Genomic DNA, 20,599 nt, shown 5'->3' on the forward strand with positions numbered 1-20,599 from the left:
ATTGAAAACAATTCAAAACAAACCCTTGGTCGACACAGCCCCTGACGGTACTCATGAGGGCAAAAGTCAGAATTCATAGAATGTGTGTATGTCCAATTGTCCATCCTGTGTGTGTGTGTGTGTGTGTGTGTGTGTGTGTGTGTGTGTGTGTGTCCATCCTGTGTGTGTGTGTGTGTGTGTCTGTGTGTGTGTGTGTGTGTGTGTGTGTCTGTGTCTGTGTGTGTGTGTACTGTGTACCTTTAGATGTTGGAGCTGCCGTCGGTCATCATCCAGCTGCCTCCTCTTGTTCTCAATCTCTGTCTGCTTCTTCCTTTTCTCCTGTTAGACACACACACACACACACACACAATTAACTATTATCCACCGGCAAAATTCTAAAGAGAGTACATTTATTAATTTATACAGATGTACGCACGCACGCACGCACGCGCACACACACACACACACACACACACACAAACACAAACACAAACAGCACTCATGCTGACATGCACAGTCATCACGTTGTGTTCATAATAATCATCCAGAGATGAGAGAGACATTCCAGCACAGACATCCCTGTGCTGTTATCTGATTCACTACAATCACTGTAGAGAGCACTATATATGAGTCACTTTATTGATATAGTGCATGTCATTTGTAGTCTGTGTGTGTGTGTGTGTGTGGAGAGAAGGAGGTAGACATAGAGAAGTAGAAAGTGACTGAAAGAGCTGCAGAAAGACACAGGATGAGAGCGAGAGATGCCTCGAGATAACAGCTGTCAAACAGGCAGACAAATAGAGCGAGAGGAGAGAAGATAACAGACAGTGAGAGAGATGTGTGTGGGAGAGAAGGAAGAGATAGATTAAAAGAGACTGGAAGTGACATGGAGTGAGGAAAGAGAGTGAGAGGGATAAGGAAGTCTCATAATGAGAATGCAGGAAAGCTAGAAGAGAGGGAAGGAGAGAGAGAGAGAGAGACAGAGAGCTGTAATGAGTGCATTACAGCTCGCCTGGCTGCTAATGGTCAGAGGAGATGGGTCTAAAAGGTTGAGTCATTAAGACTGCTGGTCAGACCCTACATGAAGCAATGATGGGTTGTTTCTAAAGCCATCAATGCATATCAGTGTGTGTGCGTGCGTGCATGCGTTCGTGGAGGTGTGCGCGTGCGTTCGGAGAAATGACTTACAGCGATGGCCTGGAGTTTCTCCTGTTGTGACACCTCAGCCATCCTAAAAGAGAGAAAGAGACAGACACACAGGCAGAGAGAGACAGAGATTATGAGAAATGGAAGACTGTGCAATTACAATCAAACATTCCCAATGACAGCAGAGGTCATATTCTTGACCATAGTCAGCCGACAGCATTCCTTGACTGTATTTAATGTAGTATATTGTCACCACTAATTACTAATTAGTGCTTGTCCAATGACGTCCCCCCATCAAGAACCACAGCTGTCTGTCTTGTCAGTCTTGCTGTCTACTTCTAGCTGTCTTTGTCAGTCCAGAGGGAATGCTAATGTAGAGATTCCTTCTCTAATAGGTTCCAGAGCTCCAGGATGGCTGATGGACAAAGGACGGATGGGAGGCTTGCTTCAGCTACTCAATGGGGCAAAAATGCTCAAAGACAATAACTGAGTAAGTGTCTCTCACAAACCGCCCACTATCTGCAATTTTGTAATTTTCTTTGTAGACATTTGGCTGTAATTAACAGCTGGTGTGATCCATTACACATATAAACGTTATTTATTACACATTGGCTGAGCCACAAAGAAGAATGTGAAATGTATTAATTACAGGTGTTTCTGGGGGATAGCAAGCAACTACATCATCCACTTACAGATTATTTTTGTCTCTTTAAACGACCGAGTTTGGATTATTGCTAGCAGTTATTCCAGCGATAGACAGGAAATAATGGGATGTGTTCACACTTTGGGTGTTGCCCAAAAATGAAGCTTTGTGAAACTATTCCTTGCTGTCAAAATTGGTCTCTCCGAGAGCATGTGATATGCATGCTTAATACTGTTATTTGACCAATAACAAACAAAAACTTGTTTTTCTATAGTTCCAGTGAGGTGCTCTAGCATGTAGACTACATGTAGGCGTATAGCTGCAGTTACTAATCAGCTACCACACCCATTTCCCAGGCATGACTGAAATGTAATCATGTGGAATCCTCGTTTCCCTAATTTATCCCAGCCAGCTTTCTCTTTCAATAGGATCTGAGCTTCTTTGATGACGGCAGGAACTCGAGAGTCAGTAGGGAAGAGTTTGTGCACTAATTCTTAACAAAGTAGTCACAAGTCAGAAGCCCATTGGACACCAACCACCACTGTTTAAAATCAAATTAGTTTTCAATCACTTAGTGATGAAACAAAAATGTTGAGATAAACAAGACTGGGAGAAATGATCAAATACGTTAATCTTAATCTTAATAGATCTCGTCTGCCTGTTAGGCAAACATTTGTTTTGGTAGCAGCATTAATGATCTGTCTGTCTGTCTGTCTGTCTGTCTGTCTGTCTGTCTGTCTGTCTGTCTGTCTGTCTGTCTGTCTGTCTGTCTGTCTGTCTGTCTGTCTGTCTGTCTGTCTGTCTGTCTGTCTGTCTGTCTGTCTGTCTGTCTGTCTGTCTGTCTGTCTGTCCATCTTCATCCATTTGTCTCCTCAGTAGGTAGAACAATCAATTGATCTTGCAGGTGGGTATTGAGCATTGTCATATGCAGGGAGGGAGTGAAGGAGTTGATATTTAACTTTTCCCAAATTTAAGCTATTTTATTATAATTTTGCCACAAGCTATGGCATCTGTAGTCACGGTGAAGCTACGTATGCAACAAACTGTCACTCTTTGACAAACTGTCACTACGGTTGACACTTTAAAGACCTAGTGAAATGAAAAATACGTTTTTCACACTTTTAGAGCATATCCGTGGTCATCATATGGGCATACCTAACAATGGATACCAAAACAATGCGAAATTTCCACCTTTGTGTATTTGTATATCAAAAAGCCATAAAAAGCCAATTTTAATTGCTTCCTTTGAACGAAAACGTGATGTGTGATGATTTGTCGAGTCCTGCATGAATATAAATGGATCTTGATTTAATTCCCCTGTTTTATTCCCATTGCTGCACGTTCATCCAAACACAGCTGATGTTGATCAAAATGACATCCAAACAGTGTATTACTAATTTTAAACTTAATCAGCACGCTACAATTTTTATCTGAAAACATTATAGGTTAGAAATAAGCCACATAGCAGCAAACTGGTAGAGCTGGCCGACTGTCTGACTTGTAAATGTACAGACTCCATGCGTCGTGCGCGTAGCAGAGCTACCGTCCCATCGCCTGAAGGGATGCAACGCTCTGATTGGTTCAGAAACGCAGAGCCTTCCGTTTCAGACTCAAACTTCAAAATAAAATGACAGAAATAGCCATTGCACCAGATCTTTAAGATCCTGCTTAAAAAGCCACGTATTTCCCCTTGCACTTAAAGGTACTGTACCTAACGTTCCTATCTATCCCTATCTATCCTGTATTTGTCTTGTGTTTACAGAGTATGATGTATCTGTTATTCTGTTGACATTGTAGCACTTTGTTCAAGAGGCTGAAACCTTGCCCAAATGTGGAGTTATGCATCATCATAGATATGTCCTAGAGACGAATGACGTCATAGATGTCATGACTGATGTCACAGGACAGGCCGCTAACATGAAGTCCCAGATCCACGTTGGAGGCACGCCGTTTCTATGTGGATCCTGAGATCCACATCATTTCCTAGTTATTTTGATATTGAATGCACAGCACTTTGGTCAGCAATGGTGTTTTTAAAATGTGCTCTATGAATAGCTTGACTTGGCTAATCATGCTTTGACAAGAAGATAAACTACCATTGAGCTGCATATTTGTTTACTGCCTGTTTAGTATGAATTAGTGCCTGGGAGCATAGGGTCTCATTAAAACATCTATAGCACACACACATACCAGTCTGTATTACACACACACGCGCACGCACACACACACAGACACACACACACACACGCATGCACGCGCGCACACACACAGAGACACACACACACACACACACACACACCACTGCCATCGCACCAAAGCCACATCAGCATCACATGGAGACCCTTTGGAGAAATCTAAACCACAATCATCTGATCCCCCCCACCCCACTCCATGCCCTGCGCAGACACGTACGCACACACAGACATACACACAGATACATTCTTTCTTTTCTCTTCTCTTCCCTTCTTCTCACTCCTCCTTCTTTGCTCCTCCAGCAACATAACAAACAATATGTACCCTAGATCTAGTGCTATAGTGAGTGTAGTCTGTCTGTGTCCAAATACATTAGTCACTGTCTGCGCACTGATAAAGAACATACACAAGGTGCCCACCGATTGCATACACTAATAATGCCATCTTTTGCCAAATGACCCTGGCTGCAGGCACACACACACACACACACACACACACACACACACACACACACACACACACACACACACACACACAGATATCTGGTTAAAAACAAGAAATGATTACATAGTAATATTTTTCAGGTGAAAGAAGTGCTGTCTCCGTTGTGTTCTGTTGTGTCGCTGCGGTTGTACAGCTTGCTCGCTGGCTGCGGTGCAGAAATCAGCCCTTTCGTGGTGCGTGTGGCATAGCTTAGGAGGCAGGCAATCATACTACACTCCCATTGGCTTAGGCAGCGTGTGTGGCAGCCAATCAGGCTAGGCCGTCAGTATGACTAGGGTGTTGATTTTGTCGTCTACATTTCTTGAGCTTTCATTAGTCAGGTTTCACCTGACAAAAAAAACTCTTCACCAGTGGGTGAATGGAGTTGGTTGCAATGTCTCCAGATGTGTTCTGTCTCTCCACACTCTATGCTCAGCTTCTCTTGTCTTTTTATTAACAATTATTTTTAATTATTAACAAAAATCTAATTGAAAAGTCTAGCTGATTGTAATGTTGGTAAATGTAGCTATTTGGCGCGCGCGCGCGTGTGTGTGTGTGTGTGTGTGTGTGTGTGTGTGTGTGTGTGTGTGTGTGTGTGTGTGTGTGTGTGTGTGTGTGTGTGTGTGTGTGTGTGTGTGTGTGTGTGTGTGTGTGTGTGTGTGTGTGTGTGTTACATTTAGAATGAAGGAAGACAGGAGGGCAGACAGACAGTCCTAGAATGGAAAGTTGAGACAAGTAGGAACAGACCATCAAACTGACCAACAGTGAGACATTTACTGTAAAAGTCAAACTGTCCTGAGAGTATATGTAGTCACATGGATGGACAGACACAGTAGTGAGAGTATATGTAGTCACATGGATGGACAGACACAGTAGTGACAAAAGGGACAGCTAAACAAACAGGCAAAAGGTGGACAGTCAGTCCGATACAAAGGCAGAGAGGCAGTTTTTGACTTACTCAACAAGGTAGGCAGGCAGACAAACAATGCCAAAAATAACAGATTTTCGACTCCTTGAAAACAAAGTCTTTCACCTGGGGAAGTACCTTACATCCTGCGTCACCAGTGTTCTGTTTGCCTGATGTGCATTCTTGTTGGCTCACAATGGCTCGTCTTGTCACTTTTTTGTGAAGCTAGCAAAACTGGAAAGTTGTTTAATAACTACGGCAATATGGACATAATCATATATTAAAAAATTCTTGACCTCAATATCGGTATTGTGGTGACATTGGAGGGGCTAGCACCCCTCAAAAAACAGTTACTGTTAAACATTGCCAGATGTAATCAATTGTTAATTTAAAAATCACACCCGTGTGAACTGAGTGGTGTAAGGTATTATATAGCCTGATCAGCTGTGGTTTGACGTAATGTCTGACGTAATGAAATCCCACCCGTGTGAACTGAGTGACCATAGCAACCATGCTCATTTTTTTGGTACGAACAAACACATGGACACGTGGACACGTAAACTAACAAAGCCAGTTGTTGGAGTGGTTTACACCACTCAAAAATCACACTGGTGCGAAGTGAGGGGCGCTCTTATCGTCATACATCATCATACATCACATTCCGTGCACAGCCAATCAAATCAATTCAAATTTGGTACACACAGACACACAATGCTGGGCATAGCGCCCCTCAAAAACCACACTTGTGTGAAGTGAGGGGCGCCTTTTATCATGATGATCATGCATGATGATGAAGTCACCTTAAAGTAGACTTGGCTGCCACATGACTGATTTGCAGAATTTTGGTGGAGCCTGCTGGTTTTTGGGGGAGCATTAAAAGTCCATAGACTTGGCTGCCTTGTGACATATGTGATATGGAATCGCATGCATTTCCCGTCGGTGTGTGTTGGTTGGTTGGTTGGTCGGGGTGAGAGAGCATGTGACATCCATCACGTGACATCATCAGGGATGGAGCACGTGACATCACGTGACATCATCAGGGATGGAGCATGTGACATCATGTGACATCATCAGGGATGGAGATCCCATCCCATCAATATTATAATAATATAATAATAATAATAATAATAATAATAACTAGAAAAAGGGCACAGGTCTCCACCAGGAGGATAGGACTGTGTGGCAAAATGTTTAGGAGTAATATAAACATGTTTTTTTGTTTTTGTTTTTTGCAACAATTTTCTTTTGTTGAGGAAATGCAGAGCCAGATCACTCATAGCGAGGATAGAATTCTGGATGAGCAGGACATGTGCAGCATTTTGAACAAAACGGGCCACTCCTGAAAACTTTGGAAGGCAATGTTAGCCAATCAGTGTAGAATCTGAGAAATCCAACAGACTCGTCTTGTTCACATGACTACAGAGATCATGTGTACCGATTTGCGTGAGATTTGGATGAAATCTGTGCGACTAACATAAGCAATGTGTTTTGCAGAAATCGGCCTCATGGTGGCGCTATAACCGGCAGATGTGGAGGGATGCAGAGACAATGTTTTTCCATGGCCTCTAGATCCAGATCGATACAGTTATAGCTAAAAACAGGAATTGGCCTGTTATAGCGCCACCATGAGGCTGATTTGGAAAAAAATTAGTGGCATGTAGTCCTCGGCCTAGTGGAAATGTTCGTGTATAATTTCACGGAAATTGCACACTGTGTTTGTGATTTGTGGCATTTTGTTCGAAACGGACCAATCATGTGAGCTTTGGAAGCCAATCTTAGCCAATCAGGATGGAAGATGGGAAATGGTGCAGGTCTGTGTTGATCACATGACTATGGAGATAGTGTATACCGAATTGTGTGATGTATGGATAAAATGTGTACGAGTAATCTACAGAAATGTGTTTTGCCTAAATCGGCCTCATGGTGGCGCTATAACAGGCCGTTGAAGAATATTTGGGGCAGAGGTTCGTTGTTGGCATCCAGGGAGTGTGTGTGCAAAGTTTGACATGGATCGGGCCAGCGGTGGCGGAGATTAGCTGGTAACGGACGGACGGAAGGAAGGAAGGAAGGAAGGAAGAAAGAAAGAAAGAAAGAAAGAAAGAAAGAAAGAAAGAAAGGAAGGAAGGAAGGAAGGAAGGAAGGAAGGAAGGAAGGAAGGAAGGACGGACGGACGGACACACACACACACGGTCGGACGGAGTGCAAAACATACTCTCCCCATGCCTTCGGCCTGGTGGAGACAATTAAAATAGATGCAACATAACAAATCAACAGCTTACAGCCAGATGGCCAACAGGAGAAAGCATATTTAAAGATGCAATATAAAAAACAACAAAATGTAATAGATAAAAATACTGACAAAGTTCAGTGAACAAACGGGGTAGGGGGGGAATGCTTTTCTGAACAAATGTGTTTTGAGAAGAGATTTAAAGGATGCAATGGTATCTGCTTTTATTATTTATTTTATTCATTATTTATTATGGGTTTATATTAAGCCCATAAAGTGGAGATCCCTGATGTCATCAATATTGGCCAGCAACTCTACATCTGACCTCAAACCCTTAGATCTCCATATATGAAGCTGACCTGTTCTGACATTTCATATGTTGATCACTTCCCCATCCATCCTTCCTCTTCGATGTCTCCCTTTTGACTGATACCTGTCCATTTCAACTCTAGACAGGCCCGCCCCAAAGTTATTAGTGCAGCCGCGCCCGGCAGCCAGCGAAAACTAGAGTTCTTAACAGGCCCGAAAATTAAGATCTTACCCCCCATGCCAAAACGCCAGCGCTCACCCAGCAGTCTGCTTTCACCCTCAGGCGTCTTACTGGTAATGTATTGTTTACTTATTTTGATGACCTCATCATCTGAACATCATCATCACAACCATCTAACTATTTTCATCTTGTGAATTAGTTACAATTCTGATATACTAACAGAGTTAGCATGTGATGCTTCTATCACACCCCCCGGCTTCACAGTTTATAGGAAAGACAGAGATGGACTAAGCAGTAAGCAATGTGGGGAAGGTGTTTGTGCCTTGATTAATAACAAAAGTGCAAAGATGTGAAAATCCTGGACAGCCTATGCTCACCAGACCCTGGATCTCTGATGATAGCCTGCCAAACTTTTTATCTCCCATTTGACTTTAACATTGTGATTATAGCCGCTGTCTACATCCATCCGGGTCTGGGAGATAACGAGGACACAGCAATGAAGTAATTACACCAGGCTATCAGTGCACAGGAGAATTGTTACCCGGGTTGTTATTAATTATATCATTATTATTTTTTATTTTTTTCAAAAATATTCAGAAACACCTGTTTTTTGTGAATCCTGTCGTGCAACAGAGTATGAAGGCTTTATAAAGTAGGCAGACCAATCCAAAGTTGTTTTGAGGCAGGTACATAGCAAGCATAGCAAGGTCAGGGAAACTGACTAATGAGTGTCTCCCAATTCCTATTCCCTCTGGGGCACACTGCTGCCATAGCATTTCCCGGAACACATTAGCTGACTGGCTATAGAGCAACAGAAGGCATCCTGTCTTCTAATAGCACCGTTCTTAGGCTCTTCTCACTCTGACAGTACCTTTACCCAGGCACGGGGCTGGGTTAACTGGCGCCCTGGGCAAAAATCGAAAATGTTCGGCCTTTCTTCCCCCTTCATAAAATATCAATATCAAACATTTCAAAGCATGAACAGCATACAGCACTTTCAGACTGGCTGAAAGATGTGAACACACTGTTATCAACAATACTTAACAGCATGAGAGAGAGGCCGCGTCAACTGTCACCGTAAACACGACAGACGGACAGATGGACAAACCATCCATCCGTCTGTAGTTGGCGCCCCCCAGTGGTTGGCGCCCTGGGCAATTGCCCACTTTGCCAGTGCCTTTCCGCCGGCCCTGCCTTTACCCATGATGCACTCACTGCATGAACTGCAAATGCTATTGCACTGATGGCCTAAATCAGGGGTGCCCAAAAGGTAGACCGCGATCTACCAGTAGATCACAAAGGCTGTGCAGGTAGATCACATGACATGCCCCTAAAGAGTATTTCATTTAAATATATTGAAGAAAAAAAAACATAAAAAAGCCCCCTCAGGTACATATTTAAACTATTTTCAGCAATGGTATAATAATTGATTTGGTGGGTAGATCTTGTCGAGCTGGTCAACAGTCACGTTTTTTCTTAAAAATCACACCCGTGTGAAGTGAGGGGCGCTAATATATTAAAGTCTAACTCATTTTGCTATGATTAGGTGATGATGATTAATGATGATGTAAAACAAACGGTGTCAAAACAAACATTAAATTCTCTTTATTGTTAATGGGATTTAATGTTTGTGTTAGGGACAAAACAAACTTCTCTTCATTGTCAATGAAGAGAAGTCAGCCTCATGGTGGCGCTATAACAGCCCACTTCACTATTTTAGTCCAGTGTGAAAATTCTCCCATTGCAGCCCTTTTCCGAGATGGCCGTTGGATTACTAGCTAGTCACTGAAATTAGCTGCATTTGGTGTCATTTCCATTTTCAGTAGACTGTATGGACATTTGAATAGCCTGACAGCAAGGGTGAACTTAACATTTGTATTACTTAATTATTCCTGAACAGCTTCAATATCAACATCAATACTATCCGATAACATTACCGCTGCTATTATTGTTTTAACTGTCTTGTGCGGTTTACTTCCTTCATTGCATTCAAAGGAATTGATTGGTTCAAATTCCAACCAAGAAAACACACTGGACAACAGTGTGAGAGGCTAGCGCAACATTAAAATTGTGTATGATCTTGACCAACACCTCAGAGGCTGGAGCCGGGCAAATGTTTACCTGTTATTCAGTGATGAAGGTTTACAGTAGCTGTAACCCCACAGAACTGCCTTACTACTCAAAGGAATGCCATTGGTATTGGCTCCAACAGTGGATGCTGTTCTGCTGTTTAAATGCTTCCTCCTCCACAGTTCTACAGCAACTGATCAGCCCAACTGTGCATAGCAAAACAAATCAGGTGACGGCGGTATAGCAACTACAACAACACTTCTCATCTTCAGAACAAAAAGTGCAATTGTTCTGGCGATGCAAAGGTCACACCTGATCACGCTCTTATGTAATCTGAAAAGTGCACCAGCAAAATATGTATTTATTGGTACAGAGTTGAAGCGCAGACTCAGAGGCCTTCGCCGAGTCACACTGTGTGTCTGCCTTTACAGAAGTGGTCTTTCTGTCTGCCATCTGAGGAGAATTTAGGAGCCATTATATACCATAGGTGGCATCGCCTGTAATCTGGGATTACCTTTTGACAAACACCCTAACAATCTGAATCAGTAAATCTAGGACACAATACAGCAGCATATTGATACAGTTTGATCCATTCATTCAGCGTGTGTGTCTGTGTTTGTTTGCCATATAATTAATTGCTGGCTCTGCTTTTCTATGTAATGAAACAGAAATGCCATAACACACACACGCATGCACGCACGCACACACATTCTCTCTCACGCACGCACGCACGCACGCACGCATGCACGCACGCACGCACGCACGCACGCACGCACGCACACACACACACACACACACACACACACACACAGAGTTTGGCACAAGAATCTTTCCTCTTCAGATGGAAAGAGGACTGTGAAAATAACTGTCCATTTTGAGCCTAATAACCCAGGCCAGGCATTAGAAGACTGAGAGGAGGAAACTAATCTCGTATCCCTCTCAGTCTCACAGCCGTGGAGTGGCTCTTCTCTCACCTCTCTCCTGAGTCCTCTGCTATGAACATCCCCCTCTTCCTTCCCCAGGGCCAAGATTGCACACCTCCCTGCTACTCCCCTAGGCTACCCACACCCATGGCACCTTGTAACAGAAACATTACCACCACCACACATACACTCACACATACACATTAGCCTATGCTTTAAATGTGATTGCTTTATTTGAATCCAGTTGAAGGACTGAAATATTGTGATGTCTTAACATGCACTCACGCACGCACGCACGCACGCACGCACGCACGCACGCACGCACGCACGCACGCACGCACGCACGCACGCACACACACACACACACACACACACAGTCACGCACACACACAGTCACACACACACACACACACACACACACACACAGTCACACACAGTCACACACACACACACAGTCCCTGACTGACCACTCCCATACAGAGGGCTGGATCCATCAGTGCTGCGAGGCCTGGCGCAATACAGACCCTGCCCAACATAAACAGCAGCACAAGGCCAATAAAAACCCAAGGAAGTCTGCTGAGGTCACATTGTTAGTGTGACAGGGGTCACAGTGTGGTCTTCTGGAGGTCACTCTGAGATAACAGCTTTGTCAGTGAGACAGCAGAGAGATGTTGAATTACTGAGGGACACCCCCGACAGGAGGTTGAATGAGAACCACATCATCCTCTCCATCATTTCACTGTCAGAGCTGCTGTGACAAGGCTAGATTATGTAATAGTGAGTTCCGAACTTCAAATAGATTAACATGTCAATTTCACTGTGTAGTCAATGTCCAGTAATTTTGCATCCTTTTTGTATTTCGCTGACGCTTTTGTCCAGAGAAATGTACGAATGCAGCTGTAAGATAAATGAGCTTTATGTCTACAACATAAACAAGGAGCGCAACAAATGCAACAGACATTTTGGGGTCTGATCATTTCAACTAATTGACTTAGCCAGCACCACTTGAGCATCTCTATATCTTCAAAGTAAATTTGTTCTCACTTGCCACAATTTGAATGTGGTCTAACAGCAGTATTCTATAGAGAGTATGCACATGCATGATTTTCCCATCAGGACACGCCCTCCTCATCTAGACTGAGTGGCAAAACATTGAGCAGCATGGAGTGTTGGAGTTTGGAAGCGCTCGTTGGAAATCACTCAACCGTCCTGCGTACCACCTGTTTCTAAATGTCACATAATGCAGGAGGCAGCAAAATTTTGTGTTATTGAAAACAAGCACTTCCAAACTCTGACACTTAGAAAAATAATCAAATGCAGGGCATTTCTTGACAGAAAGTAGCTCATAACATGTCTATGGTGGATTTTTATGAAACAAAAACGTTGCAGATAGAAAGAGGATAATTCAAGCTTTTCGTACAGCTGCAATGTTGGTGAGTTTAACATTGTTTAATGCAAACAGACAGGACTGGATGAATGGGCTGTCAAGGCCAGAAAGTAGTTTTTTGCCACTCAGTGGGCGTTCCCGCATAACTTCCAGGTACGATGATGTCACGCGCATACCCTCTATTATGGAAGAAAATATGAGTGACCAAACTATATCTGAATCTCCAGTAGGTCTATATCAAAATGTGGGCCATTTTAATTTTTAACATAGAGGTAATTTTATTGTTGTTTTATGTATTTCTTGAACCTGATAATTAAATTAGTGCTGCTGAACAGGAATGATCAGCAGCACTAATCAGAAGGGCTCAGCTCAGGGCTGAAATTCACCTCTATGTGAAACTTTCTGCAAAAACACTAACTGCATTAGCATCGACATGATGACCAATGAACAGCATCACTTTGATGTTTACATGGAGTATATTTACACACTGAACAGTCTTCTGTGGCCTCTCTCTCCCCCCTCTCAATTGTCAGTCAGCAAGCTGTATGTCCGGATATGGGAAGCGGCCTATGGCCTTGCATTATTGCACCAGGCTTTCAGTGTTAACACAGGAACCATTAGGCCAAATACATACATGTAGGTAGGTACCTTCCCTTATGGCAGCCCCCCATTTACCCACTTAGAACTCTCAAGAGGTTCAGGAATTGTTTACTCTAAGTATATGTAGGCTGTGTTTGTCAAATATCTTCCCATCACTTCTGGGATTGTTAGATCCCACTCATCCCAGAAGAGATTGTGATCGATGTCCAATCTTTTTCGTCTCACTCTAGATAGAAGTGTGTTTGTGATGTGAGGTTATCTACAGGGCACAGACTGAGATGGATGGATCTCTCTCCTGCTTATCAATAGCTCTTTTGATACGATTTATCTGCAACAAGCCTGATGATGATCATATGAGTGTGTGTGTGTGTGTGTGTGTGTGTGTGTGTGTGTGTGTGTGTGTGTGTGTGTGTGTGTGTGTGTGTGTGTGTGTGTGTGTGTGTGTGTGTGTGTGTGTGTGTGTGTGTGTGTGTGTGTGTGTGTGTGTGTGTGTGTGTGTGTGTGTGTGTGTGCGCGCGCGCGTGTGCGTGTGTTACTTAAGAAGCATTTTGTGGTTAAATGAGGTGACTGGTGGCTCTCTCAAAATCTCTCTTCTTCTGTGCATGTACTTTGTCTTTTAGGAGGGTTACAGAGGCGCGCACACACACACACACACACACACACACAAACCAACCATGTGTATCTTTGTCTTTTGGGAGGGGTACAGGCTACAGAGGCGCACACAGACACTGCTGTGCTGTGTATGTTTTTCCTTTCTGAGATTAAAACAGCTTAGAGACTAAAAATGGCATACTTAATCGAAGGAAAAACCGACAATCTGCTGACAGTGAAGAAACAAATCCTCTTTTTTATCTGGCATTATAAAGCCAGCGAAAGTCTGAAGGGGGGGCGGGGGGGGAGTTGCGGGCGGAAAGAGCATCAAGGCAGAAGAGGAGAGTGTCTTTAAGAGAGAAAGATGGAGAGAAATAGTTACAACTGAAAGTTACTACACAGGCTGTCACCTCCCCCCACCATCGTGCAAAACAATATCAGCTTTCAGCCCAAAGCAGTAGTTGAGTTTAAGTGGTTAGGTAATGCACATCATTTCATTTTCCATGCATAGCTGGCTAATCAGATTTTATAATGACTGCATTAATACATTTATGTGTCTAATGACAAGCAGGGTCAAGCAGGGAAATCACCAGTTAAGCCCATCTATCCCTCTGTGCTTACTCGCCCTGGGCAGTGAGGCAAACACATGAGATACCTGCTACCAATCTCATTCTACCAACTCTGTAGTCATGCAAAAACAAGCAATTACTCAGCAGAAGTGGTTAATTTATTTTGGAGAAAGAGTGCTATCAGCTGGCAGCTGCACTGATAAGGGGGCGGGCGAAATGATGAGCTAAGTTGGTTCGTAACACGTCAAACGTAATAGTACATTTGATGTGTCGTGCATGTTATTGTACTAAGTTAACCAAAAAAACAATGTTAAAGAAAAACTGTTACTGTGTTGTCACTTGTCAGTCACACAAGTGGCGCAACTTGACAGACAGGATTCTGTGTCTCCCTGACATACCATAGCATGCATGCTATGGCATGCTGTAATGTTCTGCTACACGGTAATGCCTAATGTATAGGTATGACAGAGAATACATTAAGCATAACACTGTTAGGTACAGTCTATAGGAAGTGGCACAATACAACCACAGTCATCTTCTTTTGGCCACTCACCAGAGCAGCAGTTTGGAAATAATTGCATTGCTCAAGGGCACGACAGGTATTGGTGAGTGCCAAAGCGTGTGAGACTAGTCATCATCACATGACACCACACATGCACACACACACACACACACACACACACACACACACACACACACACACACACACACACACACAGCCCACACATTCACTGACACACAGTTGAACAAATACAAACTCACATGAAATCTCTCTCTCTCACACACACACACACACACACACACACATGCGCGGCTGTCCCTGAAGAGGAGTGCTGTCAGCTCTGCAGTGACTGTAGCTGACAGAACACAGAGCAACAGAGCGGATGTAGACCATCTACTAAGGCCACGTGGTTGAGGCCCATCGCTGAGGCTGCAACTTTTACACATACCCTCAAAACAAAGGCTAAACAATTGCTAGCACACTGAATCTCACTGAGCCTTACACAATTTTGTGTGTAAAACCTAGATTAGCTTTCAGAATGTACAGCTGACTACAGGTGGGGGTAATGGCGTATACACTACATGCACTTAAGACCACTGAAATATTAATCTGAGAGTAAATATACAGACCCTTACAGGTCCTTTTTTTAGACTCTCCGAGGTAAACAAACATTCACTGTAGATGTGTATTGCGTAACTTAGTAGATGGTCTTTCCTTTTTCTGTCATGGATTGGAAACCTTGCTCATCAAAACATAAGTTTACATCACCTGCGGACCCACTAGAAATAAGGTTGAACTAAAGGTCTATTTTTGGATAAAATGCTATTTTCTATTCTATCTGGCAGCAGTTCAAGAAACTCTATGCCAGATAGTTCTGTAAGTCTGTAAGAATTCAACCAAGTCATCAGTGGTTCAACTTGTTTAACCCCCTATTAACTCACAGTAAATCACAGCAGAACAGATACTTGCATGGATGATGTGAGTGAAGGCTCTGTTAGCAACAGAGGTCTCACACAGGCCACTTGATTAGCTACAATAACACAATTAGGCATCCAGCAGCTCCAGAGTGTTGTTGAAGAAAATATCCTTTGGGTGGTGGACTCGGTCGCTTTGATGTCTCATACCATGTCCCTCTAAAATAAATGATGGGCGTGTTGTGTTTACGAACCACACTATTGTCATGCAATACATTGGCCTTGTCAACAAAGATGTTGCACACAACAGCCAGCCTCACAGTTCACACAGACACCCAGGAGAATGCTATAAAACAATGGATCCAGGAACAAACAAATATGGACAATTGAATGCTCATTGAATACACACACACACACACACATGCACACACACACACACACACACACACACACACACACACACACACACACACACACACACACCTGCTGTGATCAAAGGTAGGGAATTAGAGCAGCAACCAAACCCTTTGCTACTCGGTTTGGTCCAGTTTGTATATTTGTATATGGAACATAATCAGTTACACCTGTAAAGGAATACAACTGTCTATTCTTTCCAGGAGATGACAGATGACACATACATTGCACACTGTGTATAGGTCCATGGTTCATATTCTGAGGAATGATGCAGGGCAGGGGAACAAATGACACCACCAGTAACACTAACGCCATTGTATACGATTTTAGCTCGAGGTTTGAAGTGATCTATTCGCTGAAGCATTTCCAACCCCAAATACTTTGGTTAGAATAACCGATACTCTTTCAGTCAGTCCAAAGTGAAATTCCAGGCATACGTAGGTAATATGTAATGGCCTTGGCACCGTTTATTAGCTCATCATGTGCGCCATGTTGGAACAGATCCTTACATCACAACACACCATAATAACATTGCACACTATAGCACTCATCACTTTCATAGCAGACACTGTGACTGCAAAAAGCGAAGCCGCATCTCTCGACCAAGCCCAGCCGCATCTCTTCGACGGCTGGCGCCACTGTAAATCTACCGTCGGAAAAAAAAGAAAAACACGGCCAGGCTGCCTCTCATCCCGAACAACAGATCGATAGTACATGATGGATCATCAAAGACACTCGCGTAAACATGTCGTTGTGTTACACCTGTCGGGCGAGACGAGGCAATAAAGGCTATTTAGAGTACAGTAGAGGCCTCCTGCAGGCATGAATTATGTTTACCTGATCGAACAATGGAAACATAGGCCTATAATTGGGCTGTATAATTTAACACACAATGAGCGGCTGACTTTGTTATTGTAAGCCAAACATGTAGGTATTATTATCTCGCCATCCCTGATACCCTGTTAATGATGTTGCGCCCCGTGTGTTCGCAAATTAACCCAACAATGTACGTCTACATACTGCGAGTGCGACTGTTTTCATTTACGGAGGAGGAATTTAATACACAAATGTTGCAGGCCTATAACTGTCAAATTCCAAACGAGAATGATTGTTGTTGTCTCCATCCATCCCAACATCATCCCAGGCGAAGTGAGAGAGGATGCTGCTCTACTGGAGGCTGGTTGCAGCACACAAATCACCGAAACCAGGTCAACGCGCACAATAACACACGGATGACCGGGCACTCCAAAGCAAGCAGAGCAGATACACCAGCACGCAGACACACTGTAAATCAGCAGACACTGTAAACCAGGACTTACTCAGACGAAGATCCCTTCACAGGCGTCCTGTACGCAGCGCTCGCTCTCAGCGGTCACAGTTGTTTATTTCTTCGCGTCAGTTCACACTACAGTGATCCACCCACCACCCCTTCCCTCCTCTTCCTCCTCTCTGGTCTGTTCTGTTGGATGGCAGTGCACCCCTGCTGCTGCTGGCCGCCGAGGTGATGCCGCTCGTTCACGCCCGTTTGGATCGTTCGTGGTGGGCAAGCTCCTGCTGCGCTCAAGCCGACAGACAAGCACGCGTCCCGGAGAGCTGCGTGCGTTATTCCCACCCGACCGAAAGGGACGAGCGGCGGTGTGTGTGAGGACGTCCTCGCTCGGCTCGCTCTGGCGCGCACGACGATGCGAATCGATGTCCAACGCTATGCACAGAAATCCCATACAGCGTGTAGAGGGGAGGGGAGTGGGGACGTCGTGAGCCGCTTATATTTAATGTATATAAATGGGTGTGAGAGAGTGGTATGTAAAGGGAGTGAGAGGGGAGCGGATACGCCTCCCTTATGTAGATAAAGGGGGCCCAGCGCGCTGTGTGTGTGTGTGAGATATGGGGCCTCCTTCCCAAAGTGGGGCTGCTGGTTCTGCTCCAACCTTATCATATGACGTCCAAGTAACCAGGCTGTTTGCTTTTCCAACAAGCAGGCCTTCAACTCAAACAGACCCAGAACGGTGTGTGTCCTGGCTGGAATTAGATCCAACAAAATTCTCGGGACCATTCTTCCAGTATACCGTCTCACTGCTCCATCTAGTGGCGTAAGGGCTTAATTTCATGGTGATGCTGAATAGCTTTTTATTCCAAATACTTGGTTGGATTAATTCATAGGTGGAGAATGGTGATAAATAAACCTTAGGTAACTTTCTTTTCATTTTTCAAAAAAATAGACTACCATATGCCTATATTAGTAGCCCAGTTCAAAGGCACTCCTGTCATCACACTAATCGACTTGGCTGGCTCAATCAATCAATCAATCAATCAATCAATCAATCAATCAATTAATCAAAACTGTTTATTTATATAGCGCATTTTAAATTAAGAATGCACAAAAATGAACGATGGATTAATGATATGACCTAGGTAAAGGCAATGCTAAAAAGGTGTGTCTTAAGATTTATTTTTAAAACTGTCAGTGGATTCAGAAAGCTGCAGGTTCACAGGCAGGCTGTTCCACGTTATTATAGGACCGTAGCCTATTATAACTGCTTCCCTGTGCCTTTAGTTTAGCCTTCTTTGGACCAGTTCCAGAGGATCTGAGAGCTCTTCCAGGGAGCGTTGCAGATAAATAGGCAGGTGCCAAAGATTCTCAAAGGGTAATAGAGTGGTGCACCTGCTGCTAGTAACCAGCAGGTGGTGAACATGTTCTATTAAAATTTACACTCGTGCGGCTAATTTTCAAACTATCTGAAACCTAGTTAATTTACAGGTTTTATACCAATATAGACTGATCTGATGTTTATGTTTCATCTTTACTCCTATACATATATCCTAATATTTAGGCATATACTGTTACAAAAAGCGCATGTACCATTTAACACCATGGTTGATTCTTGGCTGATTGCTTTCCATTCAAAATTCAAAACATATCAGCCATGGCTGATATGATTTGCTCAGACACATATGACGTAAATTCTCCATTCATTGTCAATGGCATTTTTTAATGTTTGTTCAGACAACACAAACATTACAACACTATAGCATGTTTATAGCGCCCCTCACAAAAAAGAAAGAAAAAAATCACACACACTGTCTTCAAATAGCCTACAATAATAAAAAAAATCACACCCGTGTGAAGTGAGGTGCATTATTATCATCATTCTTATCATCATCATCATACATCATCTCATTCCGGCCAATCACAATTTGCGTCCTCACCTTCGTCATCAATGTGTGTTACGCAATGTTTACACTCAAAATTGTCCATTCATTGTCAATGGCATGTAATGTTTGTGTTAGGACGAAAATTGGATTACACACACCAAAAGCTGGACATAGGAGGGGCTATCACCCCTCAAAAACTTTAATGTTAGATAGCTTTATCAGGTTATCTTTTAGGAGATTTGAGTTATCGCCTTTGATATTGAAAATGTGTGCAAAATGATGATACAGTGTGGTGTCACGAATGACAAATGATTAGGCTACATCAGTGGTTCCCAAAGTGGGGTCCCTTCATAGAAACATAATGGTTCTAGCCTCTCCATTTCTCCGTTCATGACCTGCTGTGGTATCTTCACCGCATGCTTGTCGTAACCTTGACCTTTGACCCTTTAAAGCAGAGGCTCCCAAGTCCCAACCACTAGTACCACTGGTGGTACTTGAGCCCCCTCTGGTGGTACTCAGAGGAGTCGTCCAAAAAAGGACAAAAAAAGACAAAAGTGGAATGAAATATTTATATTACTACAGTTAGGCTGTCCAGCCACCTAGCTGTTAATAGAAGATTTGACATTAGAAACATCATCGTGCTGATTTGTGATTAGACAGAGTTTTGTCAGAGCAGCAGCATTATTGGCTTAGGAATGGAACAAAAAGGGCAGGTCTGTATACGCTCCTGTATTTTAAGTTTCAGTTATTATGGTGGTACTTGGAGAGCCAGATATTTTCTGAGGTGGTACTTCAGTATAAAAAGGTTGGGAACCAATGCTTTAAAGGGAAAATGTTTGTGTTTTTTACGCTCCCCTATACATGTATGTGTTTTCTATCCCTACAAATACGCAATTCTGAACAATCGGGCCTTCTCATGATCATATGGGCTTTTATAGCTTAGAAATTGCTCTCAGGAACAGCTTGACTAATTTGATTGTACGCGTGATGTCATCAGTATCACCCTACTTTGTATAATTCCTCCCCCTCTTCAGTCTTCAGTTCCAAATGAGCATTTCCACTTTGTTTACAATGTCCGCCATTGTTGATTTTCCAAGCTGGCCTGGAATGGAAACGAGCCTGGGTTTATCTAGCATCAGTATTATAATGACTCAAAGATACAATTATTAGCATATCAGTGCCCCCACCACATCAGGACATTGTGGTACTGCAGCTAAAACTGCTTCAGAAGACAGAAATAACAATATGTACTGGTTATATCAGAGTTGTGATTTAGGCTCAAACCATTAGAAATACGTTAGAGGGACATAAACAATATGATATTAAATATTAAAAACTGTTTTAAATTGCATGTTGTAGTTCCTCTTAATTAATATCTACAGGTCAGGCTGCTAATCATTCCCACGAG

General features: G+C 43.2%; 1 protein-coding gene across 1 annotated transcript in view; it reads right to left on the minus strand.

Annotated features, from left to right (window-relative positions):
* palm1b (paralemmin 1b) overlaps positions 1-17,582 on the minus strand; it is a 28,350-nt gene extending 10,768 nt beyond the window's left edge. Inside the window, exons 1-3 of the mRNA XM_079528458.1 lie at positions 17,358-17,582; positions 1,168-1,210; positions 238-318 (exon numbers count right to left, since the gene is read on the minus strand). Coding sequence (XP_079384584.1) covers positions 238-318; positions 1,168-1,209 — 123 coding nt within the window. The 5' untranslated portion in view covers position 1,210; positions 17,358-17,582. The remainder of the gene's footprint in view (positions 1-237; positions 319-1,167; positions 1,211-17,357) is intronic.
* Between the last annotated feature and the right edge of the window lie 3,017 nt (positions 17,583-20,599).

This window comes from Electrona antarctica (assembly GCF_951216825.1).
Source record: "Electrona antarctica genome assembly, chromosome: 18".
In the NCBI taxonomy this organism is placed as follows: domain Eukaryota; kingdom Metazoa; phylum Chordata; class Actinopteri; order Myctophiformes; family Myctophidae; genus Electrona; species Electrona antarctica.